This window comes from Dasypus novemcinctus, chromosome 1, assembly GCF_030445035.2.
Source record: "Dasypus novemcinctus isolate mDasNov1 chromosome 1, mDasNov1.1.hap2, whole genome shotgun sequence".
NCBI classification, from domain to species: Eukaryota; Metazoa; Chordata; class Mammalia; order Cingulata; family Dasypodidae; genus Dasypus; species Dasypus novemcinctus.
Window position 1 is genome coordinate 151,326,009 of NC_080673.1, and position 26,954 is coordinate 151,352,962.

A 26,954-nucleotide genomic window follows, 5' to 3' on the forward strand; every position below is an offset into this window, starting at 1 on the left:
ACTTTCCGACTCTTTTCTTCCTTTGCCCACCTCCCATCATGACAATCCAAACCATTTAAAATAAACCCCTAGCTTTGCACCATCAGGTGCCCCGTGATCTGGTCCTTGTCTCTCTCTTCAGTCTCACTTCATGGTACTCCATCCTTGCTCTTCACATTCCAGCCTTCTTGTTCTTCACTAACATGTCGAGCTGGCTCCCCTGTCAGCCTCTTCCTATACCTGCTCCCATTGCCTGGGACCTTCTTCTCCCCACTCTTCGGACTGGATTCTTCCTATCCTTTAGGGCTCAGCTTAAATATTTCCTATTCAGAGAGGTCTTTCCAGGCCACCTCAAAGAATGTTCCTGCCATTATTTTCTCTCTCAGTTCTTTCCTTGGACACAATTTGTATTTATTTCAGCCACTTGATGTTGTGTGTCTTCCTAGCTAGAATGTAAGCTCCTTAAAGACAGGGACCCTCTCTGTCCTGGTTGCTGGTATGCCAAACACAGTGAGTGGCTGTGGATAGCTGTCACTCTGTTGCTATTCTGCCCAACATTCCTTCGCTTTTCTTCTGAAAGCAGAACCTCTCCTTTTTGTGAGGAGCTCTTTCCCTGTGGCTTGAGGTGGGGCTAACTCTGCCTTCCACCATAGGTCAAGGAACTCTGGCCTGGGAATTGGTTCAGGGATGAACATGTGACTCCATCACTGTCCCTCCATGAGATTTGCTGTATGGTGCTGAAAGAGGATCCATTTTACTGTGGGATCTTGAGTAAAGATCTTCTGCAAGGAATCTGACAATGAAGCCAAGCCAGGGTTAGCAGGGCCAAGAGATGGAGAGACACTCTTATCTTTGAACCTCTGAATCCATCCATGCCCAGATTTCTCTTTGTGGACAGCCTCACCCCCACCTCCCAAATCCCCCTTTTTTGCACACACAAATTTTGCACACACAAATTTTTGCACACACAAATCATTTTCAACTAAAAGAGTTCTGGCACATGATTGGTGCTCAATAAATGTTTATTGAATGAATAAATGGAAAGGCAGAGCCACTCTTAGTGTGCTAAGCCTGTAGTTTCTGAACCCGGAAGGCTGGCAGAGTCTAGACAGTGGTAAATTCCCCAAGGTAATGACCGCGAACCTCTAAGTCCTGTTGGGAAGACCACCTGCCAGCCAGCCTCTCTGACAATGCTGACCTGTCTTGGTCACATGCCATTCCTATTAGAACCCCTTGTAACTAGACTGGGAGCTTCCCTCACTAGACTGGGAGCTTCTCCAGTTTAATAAGGGTTCCTGTTTCATTCATCCCCAGGATCAAGCAGTGACTGCCATGTAATTCACTGAAGAAAAAAGTCTGGCCACAACACTTACTGCCAGAACACAGGACCTATCAGAAAGTGAGAAAAACAAGGCTGAGCAAAGGAAGAACAGGGTATTTTTCCCCATCCAAAAAGCTTTGGCATCATCCTTGAAATAGACTTCCAGGAATTTGTATCTGCCCCTGAACACCTTAGAAAACATAGAGAAGATGTATCATATGGAATTAGAGGTTTGGGTTGGAAGTAGTCTGCATTAGCATAGATTCTTTTCGAAAGAGAACTGAGTGAGATACAAGACGGTGAAGGGATTTGTCCAATGGCCAGTTACAGTGAGTGTTCGGGGGCAAAGGCTGAAATTCAGGGTTTCAGATGACCTCAGTCATTGTGTTCAGCCTCCAGAGACCAGACACAAGGTTTGACACTGGACGCCTGAGCGGCTGGCTGTTTGTGATAAGACCCTGTTAAACATTATCCTGCAGCCCTGATTGGAGAAAGCTAGAGACTTAAAAGGCACCCGCTCCCATGTCTCTCACAGGGCTGTCACCATTTTGCATGTGCATGCCTATTCAAATCATTCTATTTTAACCTAACACTTGACAGAGAAGCCTACAGGTTAGCATGGGAAGGGGTTGACCATCTTCACCACATTTTAGTTTTTTATTTTCTCATATTTAAAATTTTTAAAGGAAAGATTTATATAACAAATTCTCTTTCCAAATCTTCTTTTGTTTGTTTTAAATCAAGACACGGTACTAAGGTTAAAAGTTGGATTTACATGGTGCCTGCAGGTAAATATAGTTACCACTGTCCAACAGTATTTCTAGTTACATTAATTTTTCAAACCAAGCCAAAGAAGAACGTTTATCGATATATAAAAGAAAAACAATGTCAAGAATTTGAAAAATAAATCCCACAATGGTCCTTATATAGCATAAATGCTCTTAGAAAATAAGCCTTTCCTAAATCTTCTGAATGCTCTTAATTTATATTCTATTTGACAGTGCTTACATTTTTCATTGCTCCATCCTGATACTTCTTTCCCTACAGTGTTAAACAGACCCACTTATAGGAAAGACAGCTGGATGTTCACTTGAAAAGAGAAAGTTTACTGAAATATTTTAATACAAATTTTCTGTCATTTAAAAATCACAAATAAGATGAATGCTTGCTATTTTAGTTTCCTAGCTGCTAAAACAAATACCATACAATGGGTTGATTTAACAATAGGAATTTATTGGCTCAGGTCTTCAGAGAATAGAAGGCTTGCTTCCTCCTGGGGTTCTGTATCTTCTGACTGGTCAGCAGTTGTTGGGGTTCCTTGGCTTTCCATTCTCACGGCAATGCATATGGAGGCGTCTTCTTTCTCTTCCAGGTTCTGTTGACTTCCAGCCTCTGCGGCATCCTGTGGCTTCTCCTTCCATGAAAAACTGCCTTTGTTTATAAGGACTTCAGCCAAACTGGATTAATAAGACCCACCCTCATTCAGTTTGGGTGCACCTTAACTAATAACATCTTCAGAGGTCCTATTTACAAATGGGTTCATACCCACAGGACCAGGGTTTGGGACCTGAACATGCCTTTTGCGGGGGACATGATTCAATCCCCAACACTTGTAAATATTCATTTTAATTCAGTTAATTAAAAATCTAACTCTTCCCAAATATATTGTTTTACAAATATTTTTAAAGTCCAAAATTAAACAAAGAGACAATCCTAATAAATTAAAAGTAATATTATCTTTGTATTACGGTATACATTGAGAAAATAGGAAGTAGCTTATTTTTTATTGAAAGTGGAAACCTTTGGCTTCAAGCCTGCAACTCAACACTCTGTGATGACAATGTCAGCTGCATGTGAGCTGCGTGGGCTGCCTGGTCACTTTACATCCTCCGCCAGGTGTGCAATCAGGTTTTTGGCATCTTGCATGATGGAGGGAATCTCTGAGCCGTTCTCAGTCACTTGGGTTCCAAACAAGAACATCTTCCTGTCATTTCCCACCTCAGACAATGCCAGAGCCTCGTGGATATCTGTGATATGATAGGCTGAATCAAGGTCCTTAACCCAGAAGGGGAAAAGAAGAGAAAAAAAGTTGATTGTTTTGCAATTCTTTTGGATAGATACATTTATTACTCTCATTTATTAATCTCAATCCTGCCACCCTTTTGGCAGGGAGTATACTGCGACCTCATTATTATGACCCCGTGGTTCAAATGTAAATATTTTCATCAGAGTTACACCAGCATTTTGAATCATGAATGTATTTTCTGGAATGAAGCCAAACCAATGTAATTTGCTGATCAATTTTTTACACAGTGCAGGCATCTGCTACCAATTTTTTTTTCATTTTCATTTTATTTTTCTAAGATTATTTTTAATAGGATCAATTCTTTTAAATTTATATTTAACAACACAAATTTGTTTCATTAATCTTTTTTTTTGTCTATATCAAATTTTACTGATTATAGCATTTGCCATTGTGAGTTTTCTTTTTTGTCTATATCAAATTTTACTGATTATAGCATTTGCCATTGTGAGTTTTCTTTTGTCGCCATTATTTCTACTGGAAAAAAAGAATTTTGGATCAAATTTTTTGGGGGGAGGGAGATGAAGAAGAGAGGAAGGAAATAGCTAGTTTAGAAAATGAGGTGGTGAGAGGCAAAGACGGGAAAGACTATGGAGAGAAGAATGACAAGACAGATAAGAGGGGTTTAGAAGAGGGAAAACCACAGGGAGAGGAAGAGAGAGGAGAGATTAAAATGGCAGACAGGGAATCCATGCTTATGCTCCATGCCAGGGACCAAAGTTCCTTGGGGTCAAAATGGCAAGGTCAAAGCATATTTCTTTGCCTTTCATATTTCAAGAATTATTTATGCATGTGACCACGAATATGCCCTTTCATAAATACACACATGATTCAGCTATATATTTTCAGTCCTTCACAAATTTTTTGCATTTTCACCTCTAAAACTGCATTTATAATTGGTGCTGTTGTTATTTCAGTGTTCTCCTTAAGCTTTAAGGGATCATTTTTAAATCCCTGGAAATCCAATATTGTGTTGTGTTTTTCCCGTACTAACATAAACCTATCACATTCCCTCACTAGGGGCCTGTGAGGCTTTTCCTGAGGCATCTGGTATCAGGCTGGAGTTGGTATCTGGTATCTGGAGTTGATTACCCACAGCTGTCGGCAGTCTCAATTTATTGGGTGTTTAAAACCTGAATTCATTTAGTCCTAGAGCAGGTAGCAAGTTCTGTAATTGTGTTACTAGGTCCAGTAACAGGTTAATAAGTTTACTGTTGGAATTGGGTAGGAAGAGAATGGGAGAAGGAGGACGTTGGATGGGAGGAAGGCCTCCTTGTAATGATAAAGCACATCAAGTATAGAGTTAATTCCACACTTACATAATTGTGCCTTAAAAAGGTCATCACCCAAAATGTAAAGAAAGTAAGATGACTTTATTTTTTTAACCCTTATTCAATAACTTGAGCCAGGGAGTCATGTAAAAGCAGAGATTAAATATTTTGACCAGGAATATGAACAAACATACATGAACCTTAAGCTAGTATATCCAAACCATTTATTATTAAGACTAAGTAAAAGTTATAAATTTGACACCAAATGGGCAATACCCATTTGCTCTGTTTATTCAATCTGATGAAGATAACAGATACAAACAATAAAGGAAAATACTGATAAATTTGACTATTAAAAATGGAAACCATCTATTAAAAAGGACACAACGTAAAATGATAAGCTCCAGAATGCTGGAGAAGATATGTGTAATGCATATAACTAACAAAGGATTATTTTTCCAAACTATATGAAAGACCTACAAATTAGAAATTTAAATAACTTAATAGGAAGTGGGAAAGGGAAACAGATGTGGCTTAAGTGATTAAACTCCTGCCTACCACATGAAAAGTCCTGGGTTCAGTTCCTGGTGCCTCCTAAAGAAGACAAGCAAGACAGCAAGCTGACATGACAGGCCAACACAGCGAGCTGACACAACAAGACAATGCAACAAGAGACACAAGGAGGAAAATGTAATGAGAGACACAACAGAGCTGGGAGCAGCGGTGGCTCAAGTGATTAGGCACCTCCTTCCCACATGGAAGGTCCTGGGTTTGGTTCCCAGTACCTCCCAGAAAAAAAAAAAAGAAGACCAGCATACAAGCACACAACAGATGCCATCAATGCAAACAACAAGAGGGTGGGGAGAAATAAATAAATAAAACAAATCTTTAAAAAAAAAACAGGAAGTGGGGAAAAGATATTGATAGGTTACCGTTAATGAGGGATGGAGGGGAATGACATCAGGCAAGAATAGAGGAGGTTTCCATTACATCCTTAAGATTTCCCCTGTGGAATGAAGGAAGGGAAGGAGGAAGGAAGGAAGATCTGAACAAAACAGGGCAAATGTTATGATGTTGATTACATCATTATCCATATTTCTTTATGCTTCAAATAGTTAATCATTTTTTAATGAAAAAAGGTATCATGGAGAAAGGGGGGAGGAGTAACATACAAACATACAAACATTATGGTCTAAGGTATTTTTTATGGTTTATGATAAGGCATATTCTAAGGTTCCACATCTACTTGTTGATAAGGTTATTTAAACTAAAATGCAAGAAAAAAATCACCTCATTTCATGCAATAATTATAAACTCGAAGATGATCTCATATCTAACTCGGCAGCTTCTGTTGCTTTAGTTGCATTGGCTTTTGTGAGGATTAAGTGAGATAATTTATGTTAAGTGCCCAGCACATTGAAATAGGTGCAAGTTGCTATAGATTTCTGTAAAATAAGGATAGAATAATAATACCTATTTCATAGGTTGCTGTGTGGATTAAATTAATGCTTGTAAAGCACTTAGTAAAGGGCCTGGCATTTGGCAAATGTTGCCTATTATTGAATTTTGTTTGTTTTTGTTTTTACCATCATTACCTAGGAATCCTTCCCAACCTCCTTCCACAGGGTCCTTAGCTATATCTGATTTAAGAGGAAGCAAGTTATCCAAACAATACTTTCTAATGAGGAGGACCTTCTTAATGTTCTATCTGTGCTCCTCAAACCTCTCAGAAATGCTTTTGGAGAGGCAGTATAAGATAGTATTTAAAGGCATGGGTCAAATGTCAGCTCTGGTATGCTCCGTGTGATCTTGGGCAAGTTATTTAATCTCTCTGAGACCTAAGTTTTACAACTATAAAATGGATATAATAAAATCTAATTCATGGGGTTGAGGTGAGAACAATAAAATAACATATGGAAAGTTGCTAGCAGAGTGCCCAGCACATACCAAACGTTAAGTGGGGATAATACATGGTAATTGTTATTATGAAGAATCGTTAGATTGAATGCTATAGAAGTTACAGAATCGCCTCTGCTCACTAGTCATTTACTAGCTCAATAAACAGTTTGCAGCTCACTTGTACCATGATCTTCTAAATCTTTGTTGATTGTGGTACTTAAGATGCTCCACTTTTTTTAAAAAATGGCACCAATTCTTTCTTTAAAAATTTCTGCAGAATATCAAAATCTGTTGGTCTAGTTTATACACTGGACTTTAACACAGACTCCTTCTCTAGGTCATTATTTATAATTATTTGATTTACTTTGATAAACATTCACCCATAGAAGTAACAGGAAAAAAGACAGGAACTAAGCTCTCCTATGATTTGCAAACTAGCAGTTGAGGAAGCAGCTTTTAATATTACAATGCTGTGCACAAAGATATGAACAATATATTTAATGCACGTGTGTGAAATAAATTCAGTCAGTCTAATAGATATAAGTCAAAATTATTTCTTCATTCATGATAGATACTCAATTTTTAAAAGAAATTTATTCAGCAACCAGTAAATGTTAATGGAATTAAATTCAATATATACTTGTTGAATTCCTACCATGCACAAAGCAGTGTACTAGGTATTATAAGGGACACAAAAATGAATAATGCAGTTTCTACCCCCAAGTAGTTTATAATCCAGTAGATCTATTAATAAGTATAAATTGAATGGAATATGCAACACTGTAAATATCTAGCTATTGTTAATATAATAATAAAACTATTGAGTTCAATCTATGTTTGCACAGATTTTTACCTGTTTGTTTGCAAATACAACCAGAGGAAGGACTGGGTTTGCTCCGATTAGTTGATGGAGGTATTTTTTGGCTTCAGGTAATCGGTTGTGATCTGCTGAATCCACCACAAAGATCAACAGTAATCCCTTGGACAGGTACGTTTCCCAATAGGAACGGAAAGGTTCACTGCCACCAACTACAGAGAACAGTAGAGGAAGAACGTACAATTAAAATTCACAGGAGTGTCCACGACAAAGGAAGGGCACATCTAGGTAGTTTCTGAACAATGGACAGGCACTCTGAAAAAATACTGCTGTGTCTGGGTGTACGCAATTTTGAGTAGAACCAAAGGGATCATACTAAGGAACCAGATGGTCAGTGGCAAACTTTACTCTTCACAAGTAAATTCACTCTGAAATCACAAAGGATCAACATAAAGAAGCTAAATACTCCAACGGATGATTCCTGAATGTTAACACATAGCAACCACATCAGCAAGCACATCTTTATTAGTAAGAGATGCAGAAAATGGAAGCAGACTATTAAAATAATTCAAGGTGGTGGCTTAAAACACACATTGCTCTAAAATAGTTTTAAAATGAACTGAATTTATTGGCTAGCCTTACTTACACAATTTTTCTCATTGTCAAAATCCCCAGAACTAACCTCTCCTCTTCATATTGCATTGAGTTAATCTGATGCCTAAGAAAAAATGGCTTTTAATTAATACTGATTCTTCCCAGAAGAAATTCTTTGATTAATACTAATAACATATACAGGCCATAGATTTAGTTTTTGTTCTCTTAGGACAGGGCTAGCCCACTATGCCTCACAGCCAAAATCTAGTCCACTACCTTTTTTTTGTAGAACCCAAGAGCGTGTTTTTAAAATGTTTGGGTGGAAAAAAAGGAAGCATAATATTTCATGACAGGTGAAAATTATATCAAATTCAGATTTCAGTGTCCACAAATAAAATTTTATTGGAACACAACCATGTCCAAGGAATCTAAATCTCCTGTTTATTGTTTTTGCTGGGAATTGAACCCTGAACCTCTTATGTGGGAAGCCCATGCTCAACCACTGAGCCACATCGACTCTCCTGAGTGGGTTTTTTTGTTTGCTTGGTTTTTTTTCTTTTTTCTTTTTCTTAATATGTTTGGGAATTTTCAATACGAACTCTGTGACTGGCAACACTTTAGCCCCTTTCTGGGAGTCCCAGTTTAATGCAGGTGTCTCAGAAGAGCTTCCATATATTCCCCATTCTGACTGCAGATCATCTATCATTTTTGCCTCAAGATAATATCAACTTTCTTGGTAGAGTTTTTTGTTTTTCGTCTGGTTTTTGTTTATTATTATTATTATTATTATTATTGGAATAATGAAAATGCTCTAATAAGGATTAAAGTGATGGGTGCACAACTATGTGATTATACTAAATACCACTGATTGTACACTTTGAAAAATAAATAAATAAAATAAGGCCGAAGTAAAAAAGGAAAAGATAATACCATCTTTCTGATTGCTTATCTATTATGGCTGCCACTCTAGTTTTACGTCATGGTTGCTTTTATTTTTATTTTTAGAGGGAGGCGTTATATTCCTTAATTTCTGCAAGGTGATGAATGCAAGATGGTAGGATAAGACACTCCAGGTAGCTGCTCTCCCACAGAATCGTTGAATAACTTGGAAAAATTGGCAGGGCCATCTACCTCAAAACTCCAGAAAACAAAGGGTAACTGGGCAAGTGCCGAATCAAGAAAATGCAGCTTGGCAGCGGACTTGGCCCAGTGGTTAGGGCGTCTGTCTACCACATGGGAGGTCAGCGGTTCAAACCCTGGGCCTCGACCCGTGTGGAGCTGGCCCATGCGCAGTGCTGATGTGTGCAAGGAGTGCCCTGCCATGCAGGGTTGTCCCCCGTGTAGGGGAGCCCCATGCGCAAGGAGTGCACCCCATAAGGAGAGCCGCCTAGTGCAAAAGAAAGTGCAGCCTGCCCAGGAATGGCGCCGCCCACACGGAGAGCTGACGCAACAAGATGATGCAACAAAAAGAGACACAGATTCCCATGCCACTGACAACAACAGAAGCGGACAAAGATGACGCAGCAAACAGATACAGAGAACAGACAACTGGGGTGGGGGGAGGGGAGAGAAATAAATAAATACATAAATCTTAAAAAACAAGCACAAAGAGAAGCTTGTGGCGCCCTTGCTGATGCCTCCCCAACACTAACACGGCAGTGCTGAGGAGCCAGCCTGCACTCCGCTGTGGACCCCTGGCCTTGTTCCAGAGGGAGCAGAGTAATCCCTACGTGTATACTGTGGTACCTGTACTTCAGAGCCAATCTTCCAGGTAGCAGCTGGAAACACTGAAACAGAAACTCCTCTCTGACTTGCCCTCCTGGAACTTGCCCTTCAGGCAGAAACAACTTGCAGACATGTGAAGCCCTTTAAGCATCAATGTGGTTCAAGTGTTAGGGTCTCCGCCTACCACATAGGAGGACCCAGGTTTGATCGCTGGGGCCTCCTGGTGAAAAAGGAAGAGGAAGCATGCCCGCATGGTGAGCCAGTGCCAGCGCAAGTGAGTCATGCAGCAAGACGATGGCGCAACAAAAGAGAGATGAAGGGGAGAGTCAGGGCGAAGCACTGCAGAGACTAGGAACTAAGATGGTGCAACTGACAGGGAACTTCTCTCTCCACATCAGAGGTCCCCAGGATCTAATCCCAATGAATCCTAGAGGAGAAGAAATGAGAAGAGAAGACAAAAAGAGAAATAGATACAGAAGATTACACAGCGAATGGACACAGCAAAAAATAGGGAGGAGGGAGGGGAAAGGGGATAAATAAATAAATCTTAAAAAAAAAAAAAAAAAGAATCAATAATAGGAGCAGATGTGTCTCAAGCAGTTGAGCATCTGCTTCCCACATGGGGGATCCCGGGTTCCATACCTGGTACTTCCTAAAAAAAAAGAAGAAAAAAAACAAACAAGTAAACAAAAAACCCACTCAGGAGAGTCGATGTGGCTCAGTGGTTGAGCATGGGCTTCCCACATAAGAGGTTCAGGGTTCAATCCCCATTCCCTGTACTTCACACACAAAAAAGAAAAGAATCAATTAAGTCAAAGCCACCTGAGAGCAAAGGAATACCAGCTTTAGATCATCATAATAAGCCATCTGGGAGTGGGAAGAATCTGCAAACTTGAAGACAAGACAATTGGAAAGCCTGAGAAGCAGAAAGGAAAAAAAAAATTTTAAAAAGGAAACAGAACTGTGGGACACCATCAAACATCAAATACACACATTATGGGGCTCCCAGAAGGAGAAGGAAGAAAGAATAGAAAATTCAAAGAAATAATGGCAGAAAATTTCCCAGATGTAAAGGAAAACATGAATATGCACATTGAAGAATCCCAAAGAACTCCAAATAGGATAAGGTCAAAGAGAACCATGCCCAGACACATGGCAGTCAAATTTTCTAATGCCGAGAACAAGGAGAGTGTTCCGAAAGCTACAAGTGAAAAGCACCACTTATATACAAGGGAGTCCTTATGAGATTAAATGCTGATTTTCCAACAGAAACCAGGGGACAAGAAGGCAAGATGACATATTTAAAGTGCTAAAAGAAACCAACTGACCACCAAAAATTTTATATCTGCAATATCTGTAGTTACTTCAAACATAAATAAATTAAGCTCTCCAGTCAAAAGACAGAGATTGGCAGAATGGATTAAAAAAAGCATGACCCAATTATATGCTGTTTACAAGAGACTCACCTTAAATTCAAAGACACATGTAGTTTGAAAGTGAAAAGATGGAAAATATATACCATGCAAATAATAACCAAAAGAGAGCTGGGATATCCACACTAATACAAGATAAAACAGATTTTAATTCAAAATCATACTATGTGATTACACCAAATGCCACTGATTATATACTTTGGATGAAATGTATGCTTAATTAATATGTATTAATAAAGTTGATTTATTAAAAAACAAAACAAAACTCTGATGAGGGACAAAGAAGGGTGCTTTATACTTACAAAGGGGTCAATTTAACAAGATGAGACAATTGTAAATATATTAGCAACTAACTGCAGACCCCCAAATATACGTAGCAAATATTGACAGATTCAATGGGAGAAATACATGGTACTATATTAATAGGAGATTAATTCAACACACCACTTTCTATAGTGAATAGAATATTTAGACAGAGATCAGTAAGAAAATAGAAGACTTGAATGATGTCACAAACCGACTAGACCTAACAGACATATATAGAACACTTCACCCAATGGCAGCAGAATACCCATTCTTCTCTAGTGCACATGGCTTATTCTCCATAATATGCATATATGTTAGCTCACAAAACAATTCTTAGTAAATTCAAAAATATTGAAAACATACAATGCATCTTCTCTGACTACAATGGAATGAAGTTAGAATTCAGTAACATAGGGGTATCTGGAAAATTTATAAATATGTAGAAACTAAACAATCTACTCTTAAAAAACCAAAGAAAAATCACAAGGGAAAGTCAGAAATATCTCAAGGCAGATGAAAATGAAGAAACAGCATACCAAGACTTATGGGATTCAGCAACAACAGTGTTGAGTGGGAAATTTATAAATCTAAATGATTACATTTTAAAGGGAGAAAGATTCTTAAATCAGAGACCTAACAAAACAATTATGGATCTAGAAAGAGAAAAGCAAACTAAACCCAAAGTGAGCAGAAGAAAGGAAATAACAAAGATTAGAGCAGAGATAAATCAAATGAAGAAAAAACAGAGAGAGCCAATGAAACCAAAAGTTGGTTCTTTGAAAAGACCAGTAAAATCAAAACACCTTTAGTGAGACTGGCAAAGAAAAAAGAGAGGATACAAATAGCTAAAATCAGAAATCAAAGGGAGGATATTACTACCAGCACCACAGAAATAAAAATTATTATAAGGGGATACTATGAACAATTGCATGCCTACAAATTAGATAAAACAGACAATTTCCTAGAAAGACAAAATACCCACCCAGACTCAAGGAGAAACAGAAGATCTCAACAAATCAATAATTAGTAAAGAGATTGAATCAGTAATCAAAAACTTCCCAACAAAGAAAACCTCAGATGAGATGGCTTCACTAGTGAATTTTGCCAAACATCCCCCCCAAAATTAACACTAATCCTGCTCAAACTCTTCCAAAAAACTGAAGAGAGAAAACTTTCTAATTCATTCTATGAGGTCAGCATCACCCTAATCCCAAACTCAGATAAAGATACCATATGAAAAGAAAATTATAGGGCAATATCCCTTTTGAATATAAATGCAAAAATCCTCATGGCAGCTAACTTTAAAAAATTAGAAATTTTTGTGAAAGGCAAATTAGATGATTTGTAGCCAGGATTCTAATGGTTTCTCATTTTGACTTTAAAAAGAAATCCTAAAATAAAGTGAATTTGATGCATCTGGAAAAAGACCTTGACCAAAAGGAGGAAATGGTAAATACAAATGAGTTTTTATGGCTAAGAGATTTCAAAATGAGTCAGGAGATCATTCCAGAGTTTACACTTATGCATGTGTCAGCAGGATCTCATTGACTGCCACAGTAACCTGCCTCAAATGACAGAGCTCCTGAAGGTTCTAGAAATATCCAGAAACTATAAGCAGGGCAGACAGCTCAGGAATTTGGCACCCTATCAGTGGGCCTTACTTTGGAATTTATGCTCCCCAGTGTAACATGGCTTTTCTGTCCCTTTTATTTGAACCCATAATTAGCAATATACTTGATAAATATATGTCCCAGAGACTTAAATCTTCTAGTTGAGTCCTGAATTTCAGCAGAATTGCAAAGCCCACTCTCCAGTTTATTGGACTCACCCAGAACAACTAACAAGGAGATGTAAAGGCAGTGGCCACCAGAGGTTCTGAGGGATAGGAGAGGGAAGAATAGGTGTAATATGGGAACATTTTTAGGACATTGGATTTGTCCTGCATGCCACTGCAGTGACAGATACAGGCCATTGCATATTTTGTCATAACTCACAAAATTGAGTGGGACAAGTGTAAACTATCCTGTAAACTGTAATCTATGGTTAGCAGCAATGCTTCAATATGGGTTCATCAATTTAACAAATGTACCACACTAATGAAGGATGTTGTAAATGTGGGTAAGTGTAGGAGTGGGAGGAAGTGGGGCATATGGGAATCCCCTATATTTTTTATGTAACATTCATGTAATCTAAAGCTTCTTTTTAAAAAAAAACAAATTATCGGGAAAACGGACTTGGCCCAGTGGTTAGGGCGTCCGTCTACCACATGGGAGGTCTGCGGTTCAAGCCCCGGGCCTCCTTGACCCGTGTGGAGCTGGCCCATGCGCAGTGCTGATGAGCGCAAGGAGTGCTGTGCCACGCAAGGGTGTCCCCCGCGTAGGGGAGCCCCACGGGCAAGGAGTGCGCCCCGTAAGGAGAGCCGCCCAGCGCGAAAGAAAGTGCAGCCTGCCCAGGAATGGCGCCGCCCACACTTCCCGTGCCGCTGACGACAACAGAAGCGGACAAAGAAACAAGACGCAGCAAATAGACACAGAGAACAGACAACCGGGGGAGGGGGGAGAATTAAATAAATAAATAAATCTTTTAAAAAAAAATTATAAAAAATGTGAAAAAATAAAATGAATTTGGAAAGACAGCTGTGAGGAAAGCAATTGCTCTTGTCACAAAGGTATCTGTATTTTGTTGAACTGAAAAAATGTAGCAATGTATGTAAAGAGTTTAAGAATGAAATGGGTGATTTGTCATTAGTTTTTGCCTTCATTTGTTTCTGTTCTAGCAACAGGAAAATGGTTTCTCTGTAACCCCCCCCTTTTACCTGTAACAATTTTGTTTTTCACTATTACTTATATTGCATATTTATAGTTCTATGCTTACTGTTGTGCATATACTGGCAATAAAACTGTACATATCATTACTTGGGTGAAAAAATCCTCAAACAAATATTGGCAAATTAAGTCCAACAGCACATTAAAAGACTCAACTGGGCTCTATCTCAGGTGTGAAAGAGTAATTCATAATAAGAAAATCAAAATAGGAAGCGGACTTGGCTTAATGGTTAGCGTGTCCACCTACCACATGGGAGGTCCACAGTTCAAACCCAGGGCCTCCTTGACTTGTATGGAGCTGGCCCATGTGCAGTGCTGTTGCACGCAGGGAGTGCCCTGCCACGCAGGGGTGTCCCCCGCGTAGGGGAGCCCCACACACAGGGAGTGCGCCCCGTGGGGAGAGCTGCCCAGCACAAAAAGAAAAGTCCAGCTTGCCCAGGAGTGGCACCACACACCTGACGCAGCAAGATGACACAACAACAACAACAACAACAAAAGAGACACAGATTCTCAGTGCTGCTGACAAGGATACAAATGGACACAAAGAACAGACAAATGCGGGGGCGGGGGAGAAGGGGAGAGAAATAAATAAAAAATAAATCTTTAGGGGAAAAAAAAAGAAAATCAAAATAATGCACCACATTAATAGAATGAAAGGGAAAAAAATAACACATGATCTTCTCAATTAACACAGAAGAGGCATTGGACCAAATTCAGCACCCCTTCTGATGAAAACATTCAGAAAACTAGAAAAAGAAGGAAACTTCCTCAACAAGATAAAAGGCATATATGAAAAAAGCACAGCTAACATCATACTTAATGTTGTAAGACTAAAAGCTTTCCTTCTAAGATCAGGAACAAGGCAAGGATTCCTACTGTCAACCACTGTTATTCAACATTGTACTGGAAGTTATAGCTAGAGCAATTAAGCAAGAAAAAGAAATAAAAGCCATCCAAATTGGAAAGAAAGAAGTAAAACTTTTCCTTTTTGCCGATGACATGATTCTACCTACAGAACATCCTGAAAAATCCAAAACAAAGCTACTTGAGCTAATAAATGAATTTAAAGAAGTGGCAGGGTACAAAACCAACACTACTAATGAACTATCTTAAGATGAAATCAAGGAAAAAATTCTATCACAATAGCAACTAAAAGAATCAAATATCTAGAAATAAATTTATCCAGGAAGGTAAAAGACTTGTACCTAGAAAATTACAAAACATTGCTGAAAGAAATCAAAGAAGACCGAAGTAAATGGAAGGATATTTCACATTCATGGCTGGAGGACTACATATTTTTAAGATGTCAGTTCTACCCAAAGTGATTTACAAATGATTCAATGCAATCCCAATCAAAATTCCAATGCATCCTTTGTAGAAACGGTAAAGCAAATGATCAAGTTTATATGGAAGGGTAAGGGACACCAAATAGCCAAAATCATCTTAGAAAAAGAAGAATGAAGTTAAAATTTCACATACTTTCTGATTTAAAACTTTGTTTAAAACTTAAATTTTATTTATTTAAAACTTTATTACAGGGAAGTGGATTTGGCTCAATGGATAGAGCATCCGTCTACCACATAGGAGGCCCAGGGTTCAAACCCAGGGCCTTCTGACTCATGTGGTGAGCTGGCCCACGCACAGTGCTGATGCACGCAAGAAGTGCTGTGCTATGCAGGGTGCCCCCCACATAGGGGAGCCCCACGTGCAAGGACTGCACCCCATAAGGAAACTGCCCCATGTGAAAAAAGTGCAGCCTGTCCAGGAGTGGCACCACACACACGGAGAGCTGACACAGCAAGATGACGCAACAAAATAGAGACACAGATTCCTGGTGCTGCTGACAAGAATACAAGCAGACACAGAACACACAGCAAATGGACATAGAGAGCAGACAATGGGGGAGGGGAGAGAAATCAATAAAAAGTAAATCTTTTAGAAAACCTTTATTACAAAGCTACAGTAATCAAAACAGCATGGTACTGGACCAAGGACAGACATACAGACCAATGGAATCAAACCGAGAATTCAGAAATAATCTTTCACATCTTTGGCTAATTGATTTTTGACAAGGATGCAAAGTCCACTCAATGGGGAAAGAACAATCTCTTCAATAAAAGGTGTTGGGAAAACAAAAGAATGAAAATGGACCCTTACCTCACACCATATACAAAAATTAACTCAAAAGTCCTATACATAAGAACCAAAACTTTAAAACTCCTAGAAGAAAAGAGAAGGAATCATCTTCAGAACCATTTGTCAGGCAAGGGTCTCTTAAATTCTCCACCCAAAGCACAACCAACGAAAGGAAAGATAGATAAGTGGGACTTCATCAAAATTTAAATCTTTTGTGCATGAAAAACATCATCATGAAAGTAAAAAGACAATCTATAGAATGGGGGAAAATATTTGGAAACCACCTATCTGATAAGGGCTTAATATCCAGAATATATAAAGAAATTCTACATGTCAACAACAAAAAGACAAACAACCTAATTAAAATATAGGCAAGAGACTTCAATAGACATTTCTCCAAAGAAGATATACAAATGATAAGCACATGAAAAATTGCTCAACATCATTAGCCGTTAGGAAAATGCAAATCAAAACCACAATGAGATTCCATTTTACACCCACCAGAATGGCTACTATTTAAAAATGAAAAATAAGAAGTGTTGGAGAGGATGTGGAGAAATAGGTACACTTGTTCACTGTTAGAGGAAATGTAAAATGGTGTAGCTGCTGTGGAATATATTTTGGTGGTTCCTTAGAATGCTAAACATAGAATTATCATCCCACTTCTAGGAATATATCCAAAAGAATAAAAAAACAGGATTCCAATAAATATTTGCACACCAATGTTCATGGCACATTATTCACAGTTGCCAAAAAACACAACCCAGTGGTCCATTCACCACTGAATGGATAAACAAAATATGGTATATACATAGAATGAAATATTATTCAGCCATAAAAATGAATGAAGTTCTGATACATGCAACAACATGAATGAACCTTAAAGGCATCATGTTGAGCAAAATAAGCCAGACAAGAAAATAAATATTGCATAACCTCATTGATACGAAATAATTAGGGCCTGGGGTCGGGATTAGAAATGGGGCATTAATGCTTAATGATGGGAAGGTTTTGGAAATGGTAGCACAAGATTGTGAATGTAATTGATATCACTTAATTACATATTTTAATGTGGCTAAAAGGGCAAAGTTCAGTACATATATATATGCTACCAGAATAATTTTTATTAAAATATTTTTTTAAAAAACAAAACCCCATAGTACTGTAGACAACACAAACAGTAAAGCATCATATAAACTATGGACTACAGTTAATAGTATATCTATAACAATATTATTTCATCAATTGTAACAAAGGTACCACACTAATGCAAAGTGTAAATAACAGAGAAAATTGGGGAAGCAGACTTGGCCCTGCGGTTAGGGCATCCGCCTACCACATGGGAGGTCCATGGTTCAAACCCCGGGCCTCCTTGACCCGTGTGGAGCTGGCCCATGCACAGTGCTGATGCACGCAAGGAGTGCCGTGCCACGCAGGGGTGTCCCCTACGTAGGGGAGCCCCACGTGCAAGGAGTGCACCCCGTAAGGAGAGCAGCCCAGTGTGAAAGAAAGTGCAGCCTGCCCAGGAATGGCACCACACACACAGAGAGTTGACACAACAAGATGACACAACAAAACAAAACACAGATTCCCAGTGCCGCTGATAAGGATAGAAGCAGTCACAGAAGAACACACAGCGAATGGACACAGAAAGCAGACAACTGGGGGGGAGGAAATGGAGAGAAATGAAAAAAAAAACAACAAAAAAAAAACAGAAAATTGTATGTGTAAGGGGCAGGGAGTAGATGGTAACTCTATATTTTCTTCATAATTTTTCTGTAAATCTATAACTTCTCTTTTTAAAAATGTAGGTTTTAACCAGGATTATGTAGTTTTGTGGCTGGAAGGCCCTTCAAAGACATGATAACAGAAACTGAAGTCTCCCCATTAACTTTTGCCACTGATTTTTATGGATAAACTGTAAGAATTTTTTTGAAACATTAAGATAGTTTAAGGGAGTGGATGTGGCTCAAGCAGTTGAGCTCCTGCTTCCCACACAGGAGGTCCCAGGTTTGATCCCCAGTGCCTGCTAAAAACAACAAGCAAAAACAGAGCAAACAAAAAAACCAACTCAGGGGAGTAATTGTGGCCCTGGCCCCAGTACCTGAAAAAAAAAAAAAAAAGACCATTACAGAATGCTAGTAGAGAGATAAACTCAAAGTTGTTTTTGAATACATTATTTCTACATATAGGTGTAGACAATAAAACTTCATCAGTTTATCTTTAATCTTGCCACCATCTCCCAACTCTCCAACACTATTCAAGTGTTATGATATAGGATACCACCTACCCATATAGATACCACTGGAATGCTGTCCTAAAAATAGCCTTATTAGAAGCCCTGCCCTGTGGCATGATGAGAATTTATCTATATGATACCTAAATATATAATTTACTCAGCAGGTACAAATTTTTAACTAAAATTAGAAAATTTAAGCTGCTATTATTTTTCAGGGTAGTGATGATTGTGCCAAAATTCTGGAGAAAAAATATAGGCATATGATATGTGTATATATTTATTGTAAACTATTTTCCAGGCACTGTATATTATATACACTAATGAACAAAACAAACACGGTACCTGCCCCTGTGGAACTTATGATCAAGATGAACAGACAGATCATAAACAAATAAATATAAATGCTGAATGTTATCAAAAACTTTACATAGGATGCAAACAAACAGGGAGTGGGAAACATCTATAGAGAGAACAATGAGGTCATTTATGCTGATAGTTGAAGGCTGAGAAGCCAGCTATCATGGGAAGAGAAAAGGAGGGGCTAATAGAGGCTATTTCTGACAGAAGTTACACTCAAGAAGAAAATAAGACAAAGAAAGTTTATGCTCAATTTTTCTATGAACCTAAAACTACTAAAAAAAAAAAAAAAGTCCACTAATTTCAAAAAGGACTGCAGTGAGGCAGAAGTATAGTGAACTAGGAGAAAACCACAAGGTAAATTTAAAGAGGGGGCAGTTTTTGAAGAGCCTCATGGGCTGTGACAAAGTCTTTGGATTTTATTCCAACTATGAGGTCTCCACTGAAGAGCTGTAAGTTAGCAAATGATGTGTTCAAGATGTGTGTTAAAACATTCCTCTCTGTAACTGGAAGAAAGCAAAAATAAAGAGGTAACTGCAAAAATCTAAGCAAGAGATGATGGAGGTTCTGACTTGGGTGGAGACAGTGGAAAAGGAGCATAACTGGCAGGCTGGAGATAAGTTTTGGAGGTAGAATTCATAGTGATTTACTGATGGACCAGAGCTGGGAGTGCTGAAGGAAGAATTGAGACCCTCAGATTTCTGGCCTGAGCAACTTGATGGGTGAGAAGCCACTTACTGACCAGTGGACACAGGCAAAGGAAGAGATATTGGGATAAATCAAGAATTCTGGGGAAACGGATATGGCTCAACCAATTGGACTCCTGTCTACTATATAGCAGGTCCAGGGTTTGATGCCCAGGGCCTCCTGGTGAGGGCAAGCTGGCCCACGCAAAGTGCCAGCCCACATGAGAATGCCGCCCCGTGCAGGAGTGCCACCCTGCGTGTGAATGCCGCCCAGGGCAGGAAAGCCGCCCCGTGCAGGAGTGCCGGCTGACATGGAAAGCTGGCGCAGCAAGATGATGGAACAAGAGACACAGAGGAGAGAAAATAAGAAGATGTAGCAAAACCAAGAGTTGAGGTGGCAAAAGAGAGTAATCGCCTCTCTCCCACTCTGGAAGGTCCCAGGATCGGTTCCCAGAGCCACCTAATAAGAATACAAGCAGACACAGAACACACAGCAAATGGACACAGAGAGCAGACAATGGGGAAAATGGGGCAGGGGAGAAATAAATAAAACAAATCTTAAAAAAAAAAATTCTGTTTTGGCCATTTTAGGTTTGAGGGATCAATTAGGCACCCACATGGAGATTTAGGAGACATTTGGATATGTCTGGGCTGGACATATAAACCTGGGAGTTATTAGCATACAGATGGTATTTAAAACCATGAGAATGGATGAAATCATCCAAGGGTAGAATGTAAAGAGACAACAAGAAGGCCTGACTCTGGGGAACTGCAATATTTAGAGAGGTGGTGATTCCAGAATTTCTGTAGAGGATGGGCTTCTGGGCTGCCATGTGGTTGGAAAAAGAGGTTTGGAGACTTGTCTATCATTGAGTTTTGCAGAGGAGGAAGCATGCTGTATTTACTTAGATTGCAAGTTTATTTGCAGTCAGGAAGGGGAAGGCATGCTAATGGAGATTATAGAAGGGGTTGCGAGAGCCTCCCTCCAAACTCCCCTTTAATACCACCACTAAACACGAAACAGAGAAAATAAAAAGAGCAGAAAGTGATTTTCCACACACTGTGCCTTATATTAAACTCCAAGATCATTCATTCTAAGGCTTTGAATTTTTCACAGGGACCCATTGTTGATAGTGTCATGTCCGACTTGAGAGACAACGAAAGGTAGCTATCCTGTGACTGCAATGACAGCGAGGGGCTTACTCTCCAGGAAGTCCATCTGGCTGCCTTCAGCACTGATGCACACTGCATTGAATCCCTGGGTGGGTGCCGCGCTGTGCTGGACTCTGTTGGAAGCTAGGGAGTGAAGGACGCTGGTTTTTCCTGCTCCATCCAGACCCAGCACTAGGATCTGCTTATTTTTCTCCTGTGAAACAAAAGAATAATCAATAAACCGATGCTATTAGTATATTTCTGGAGGGCAGGGCCTCCTCTTCCTTCTTCATTTGGTCTCCCAGAGCACCTGTGATAGGACCCAATAATATTCACATAAGCCAGAACAAAACTTCACAAAAATTTTATAGGACTGGACCAAACAGTATCAATTTATATTTCCTAACTAGCCACTAATTATGTGATATTAATCTCACATTTTCCATGCCCTCCTCCCATTCCTGGTCAGTTTACCAAATAAATACTCTATGATCACGCAGCATGCAAGCTCCTAATGTCTCATGTTATTCCTCTGTCTTGTCTTCCCAATTATATAACTAGATGATAAGACCCTAAGGTAGAGTTCCCCTCTTCTACTTTTTTAAAAAAATTATTTATTTCTTTATTTCTTCTCTGCACGCCCCCCCCCCCACCCCCCACCCAGTGTTTTTGTGCTTGTTGTCTGCTTTCTGTGTCCATTTACTGAGTGTTCTGTGTTGGCTTGTCTTCTCTTTAGGCAGCACCAGGAACCAATCCTGGGACCTTCCAGGGTGGGACAGAGGCACTCAATCTCTTGTGCCACCTCAGCTACCTCATCTGCTGCATCTCTTATTGTCTCTCTTCTGTGTCTCTTTCTGTTGCATCATCTTGCTATGCCAGCTCTCTGTGCAGGCCAGCACTCCTGCGCAGGCCAGCATGCTATGCATGCCATCTTGCCTTCACCAGAAGGCCCAGGAATCAAACCCTGGGCCTCCTACATGGTAGACAGGAGTCCATTCACTTGAGCCAATTCCGCTTCCCATCTCTTCTACTTTTTAGTGTAGGTATCAGAAGTAAAGTGAAAGGGCTGAGATAACAGAAATTGTTATACCAATTCTGATCACAATTAACATTTATTTTAAAACCTGATGAACAAGAAGTTAGCCTTAGAAAGACACATTCCTTCAACATGTCAGCCTTGGAAATTTTATGGCAAACCTCAATACAAGGACAAGAAGGGCAGGTTGGTGTGAAGAAGGAGACAGGAGGCTCAGGGAGTTCAGAAAGGTGGTTTCTACGAGGCAAACTTGAAACAAGAATAAATGAGCAACAATATAGTCACACTGCTCAGAGGTCATCAGTTCTATTTCCCAAATAGCCTACTGGAAAAGTATTTCATACACATAAAACCCTAGCAATTGTCTTTAATGGCACTGTTTTAAAAACAACTATGATCTTGTAAATTTCTGATTGTTTTGCCTAAACACTAAATGTTGATGTTAGACTAAGTGTCTAGTGAATGACAAAATTTGAATAAGTATATATTTGTTTATGGAGTGAATTCTTGATGGCTCTTAAAGCAAATGGTATTTCCATAGGGATGTCTACCTTCTCCATCCCCTCCAATCTGTATCTATTTTATAATGCCATTCTGAAAGTGTGCTATGGTAAGGCAGAGGGACTTGGTGCACAAAAGAGACTTTCATTGGATAGTTTAAAACTGCATGCTTTAAAGCAATGTGGTATCAAGAAATGGCTGGGGAAAGGGGACTGTGTCCCCCCCACAATCTCCACCAGTGGTCCTAACTCAGACTACTTCAACATATTTCATCAATTATATATAAGATGCACGTTTCTTTCCCATTTTAAGGTCTCTGAAATTGGGATGCATCCTATAATGGATGACCAATAAAGACAGACGGTCCAATAATGAGTCCTTGATACTAATGACTATGCTTGTGAGCCTGTGCGCCTGAAATAAGAACTAGGCCTAGAGCTGCAGGGTGCCTAAGAATTACCTCCTGAGAGCCTCCATGTTGTTCAAATGTGGCCAGTCTCGAAGCCAAACTCAGCATGTAAATGCATTACGTTCCTCGCAGCGTGGGACATGATTCCCAGGGATGAGCCTCCCTGGCACCGAGGGATTACTACCAAGTACCAGCTGATGATGTAACTAGAAAATGACCTTGAATAAAAGAGTCAACTCAGACCAGCAGAATATCTCAGCCTACATGAAATATCAGGTGTCAAAAATGCTTTCTGACCTTGAATAAAAGGGGGAAATGGAAAGGACAAAAGAGTTTATATGGCTATGAGTCTCCAAAAAAGAGTCAGGAGGTCATCAGAGGGGTCGCTTTTATGCACACCTCAGCAGGGTTCCAGAGACAAAGTAGATGCAAGCCCAGGTATTGGTTCTTCTATGGGCTACAGAGACCTGCAGGTTCTATCGTCATGGCAGATGGAGTTCAGTGCCATGTCAGTTGACCCTGCTTTGGAGTTTGTGTTCCTGAGTGTGATGGAGTTGAACTCAGATGTGATCTTTTTTCACAAGCTTCTCCTGTTACTTTTACTGGACCTGCAGTTGGCACTGGGGTTTGGTGTATGCTCAGGGGACCTGAATCTCTAGACTGTTCATGTGACAGCCAGGCACTGAGCCTCAACAGACCTGCAACTCCTACCCTCTAGTTTAATGAAGTTACTCCAGCCAGCTAACAGGGAGGTGAAGTAGGTCAACCAGCACACCAGGGAGCCAAGAGTGCCTACAACTGCAAGCAGGAGAATTGCACCATCATCCATGTGGAATCTAAGCCCCCTCTTGATAAAGAGGTGGAGTGGACATAAACATCCCAGGGTCCACAGGATGGAGGAATAGAGTATGGATTAGAGTGCACTTACTATATTCTGGAACTATTGTGATTAGTAATGGAAAAAAATGTAGCATTAATGTGGAGGAAGTGGCCATGGTAGCTGCTGAGAGTAGGGAGAGGGAAGAAGAGATGTGACTTCAGGACTTGGAGTTGTCCTGGGTGGTACTGCAGGGACAGTTGCTGGACATTGTAGGTCTTGCCATGACCCACAGTGTGGACTGGGTGAGAGTGTAAATTACAACGTAAACCACTATCCTGTGGTGCAGCAGTACTCCAAAATGTATTCACCAAATGCAATGAATGTGCCACGATGATGAAAGAGGTTGTTGATGTGGGAGGAGTGGGGTAAGGGGAGTGGGGGCTATATGGGGACCTCATATTTTTTTTTTAATGTAATGTTAAAAGCAAGAAAGAAAAAAAATTTTTAATTGGCAGCATTTTCCCCCTTCTTAGCAGTACCTAAAATAGTGGCATCTTACATCCTATGAAATATGATGAGTAAAATGTACTCCCCTTCCAACCACACTGCTGTCTCTATGCTCCTACTATCTAGTAATTTTGCAGTCAAGGATCCTTTACATTTTATTTATATTTTAGTTGAAGGCACATGCCTCATGTTTATCATTTCTTAAAGCTGGAATTATTCATGTATGTTCAGATATGAAATGTAATCCTAAACACCATTCTTTATCAAAAATTTTCCCTTTAACCTTAAACGGGTCCATGTGTTTTAGGGAGATCAAATCTATGTTAATAATTAAAACTGTTTAGAACCAGAAAGCAGCTCTGGGCCAAGTAGCCAATTCACGACCTCCAGGGACACAGAACATCAAGCTGACCCAAACAATGCCTGCTTTCTGAGACCTCTCAGCTGAAACTTTGTGACAGTCTCTTTCTGGGAGATGGCAGTCTGAAAACAATGGAAGCAGTCACCATAGCGCCCACGCAAAAGATGCAGAGTCCCAAATTCAAGAGCCACCAAGGCCCTGCGCCTTCAGATAAAAATGTATTCAACAGAGAGCCTGTGCACGTGTGTACCGCGTGGCGGGTTTGGAGCTGGTTTGTATGTTGAACGCTGGACAGACAGGGGCAGAAGGGTTGTTCTGGCATCCTTGTGAAGACCAAACTCTTCCTCGACCTTAGACCTGAAGAGCTTTAGGACTCCGGATGGCGGGATACGGGTTGCGGGTGGGCAGGGGGCCAGTGTGAAGGGGCTGGCGATTGGTCCTTCTAAGGTTTCCATCCCTGGCCACCCACCGATTGAAAGCCCACCAGAGACCGCACGAGGTCGGGGGCTTGCGATGTAACGGAGTCGACGCGCGGGGGTCGGAACGCCGGACAATGGCCTTGGGGGAGGGTCCCCGGCAGGCCGCGCGCGCACTGGGTCTCTTACCGGTGGCTCGAGCGGGGTCCTCGTCAAGGCGCTCTTAGTCTCTTTTTCTTCTTTTCTCCTAAATTGTTCCTTCTCTTTCTCCCTCTCCTTCGCTTGCTCTTTCTTATTTGCTTCCTTACCTTGTTCGTTCCCCTTACTTTTATCTTTCTCCTTTTCCTTAGTTCTCTCCTTCCCCGACTCCTTCCTTTTCTCCTCCTTCCCTCTCTCCCCAGTTTTCTCTCTCTTCGCCTTGCCCCTCTCCATCCCCACCGCTCCCGACTCCTTCCCTTCCCCGGCGCGCCCGCGCGCTGGAGCCGCGGCCCTGGGTCCAGGCAGGTGTGGCCCCCGCGGGGGGCGCGGCGCGGAGACGTAGGTCCACGCCGCGTAGACCACACCCGCGGTCACCGCGGCCGCCGCCAGCGCCAGCGCTCGCAGGTCGCGGCCTGGCATCTCACGCTCAGTCGCCGCGGGGCGTGGTGGGGAGCAGAGCCGGGCGGCTAGCGGGTCGGGCCGCCCCTGGGAACGGGGAGGCCTGGCCGCCGGAGCCTGGAGAGCTCGGAGAGGCGGGCGGTTGCCGCGGTTAAGGCGTCCCCGGGCGTTACCCGCCTCCGAGGGCGCTGCAGCACGATTCCCTGGGGCCACGCCGACCTGTCCCGAGCGACCTTAGTGCCTGACCCCTCCCGCATCATCCCCGAGCTCGCCCAGGCTTCTCCACCACCCAGCTCACGCGTTTCCCCGGGGGGAAACCTGCGGTGCTGGAGTCGTGAGCGTCCCCGACTCCCCAACACCCAGGAACTAGGCTGGTAAATTAAATGAGGTTGTGTTATCTTGCCGCTCTCTGTCCTGTTAATTCCACTGAGAGTGTATAGGGGCTGCCATCCAGGATTGCTGTTACTTCAAACAACGGAGAAATGCATTTCGCTTAAAAAAAACAAACCTCGGAGATTAAATTGGCTTTCTACCAGAATCATGGTTGCTACTAATGCCCAGTATCAAAACACAACTAAACAAGAGTGGAGCCGTCCTTAATGTTCTGTAGCAAACGGGGCACTCACAAGGCCTTTCAAAGGTGGTATAATTTAAACTGGTTGAGTTATAGATGGATGGTTCCTCTTACTACTAAGAGTTAAATTGAACTCTTGTATATTCAAAATTTAATAAAATTATTTAGTGCAATAAACTGACTTTCCTTCATCACATGTACAGTTCAAATAGGTTACAGAATGCTTGGGTCTTCAACAGTTTTTAAGAGTAGCTGTTTCCAGTCTTGAAAAGGCTGTGGCTAATGGATAAATTCTATAACTTAAAATGTTTATTACTCAGTTTGTATATATACACATATACGAATATATATTTTCAGTAAGGTTTAAACTGGATTCTCTCAATCCCTTTAGATAAATTCTGTGGTTTTGCTTGGAGAGGCAAGTAACAATTTTAGCTTCTCAGCTTAAAAGAAAATTAATATATACTAATCAGGAAGTCCTCCATAATATGTTAACACCAAAGACACCTAAATCCATATTCACTGCTAGAATGTTTTAAAATGTGCCAAGGTGAATGGATGTAACTATACTGGTTATCAGGAATGTACACACACACATAAAGTATATTTGTCATTGGTGAAAGACCTGTCCAAAGAGGGAATAATAGCAAAGGCAATGTAGCTGTTTACACTTTTTTTTGACATATATAATTTATTTGAACTGAAGTTTCAGGTGCTAAGTAATAAGTGGTAATAGCAATGACTGACTAGTAATAACAATTAATGGAGAACCATAAATTTCACTGCTGTACTTTGGGTCAAAATTTTCAATGATGGATAATTTTTACTAACACTCTAGCTTAGTTAACCTAAAAAATGATTATCTTTCACCACAGAAATTTAATGAAATCTTAAATAAATTCACTAACAA

General features: G+C 40.5%; 1 protein-coding gene across 1 annotated transcript; it reads right to left on the reverse strand.

Annotated features, from left to right (window-relative positions):
• Positions 1 to 3,062: 3,062 nt before the first annotated feature.
• On the reverse strand, positions 3,063 to 25,778 carry ARL9 (ARF like GTPase 9). The gene is made up of 4 exons (XM_004460629.4): positions 25,063 to 25,778; positions 20,875 to 21,037; positions 7,407 to 7,582; positions 3,063 to 3,355 (listed from the first exon to the last, which is right to left on the reverse strand). Exons 1-4 carry the CDS (start codon positions 25,489 to 25,491, stop codon positions 3,176 to 3,178), a joined length of 948 nt encoding a protein of 315 aa, XP_004460686.1. The 5' UTR covers positions 25,492 to 25,778; the 3' UTR covers positions 3,063 to 3,175.
• Between the last annotated feature and the right edge of the window lie 1,176 nt (positions 25,779 to 26,954).

Bases quoted from the DNA above. Each gene is read 5' to 3' on its own strand.
- ARL9 (XM_004460629.4), bottom strand. From the start codon at position 25,491: ATGCCAGGCCGCGACCTGCGAGCGCTGGCGCTGGCGGCGGCCGCGGTG. The intron at 21,038-25,062 runs GTAAGAGACCCA...TTTGTTTCACAG, and splicing joins GGACCCCGCTCGAGCCACCG to GAGAAAAATAAGCAGATCCT. The intron at 3,356-7,406 runs GTAAAAATCTGT...TTCTGGGTTAAG, and splicing joins TTGTATTTGCAAACAAACAG to GACCTTGATTCAGCCTATCA.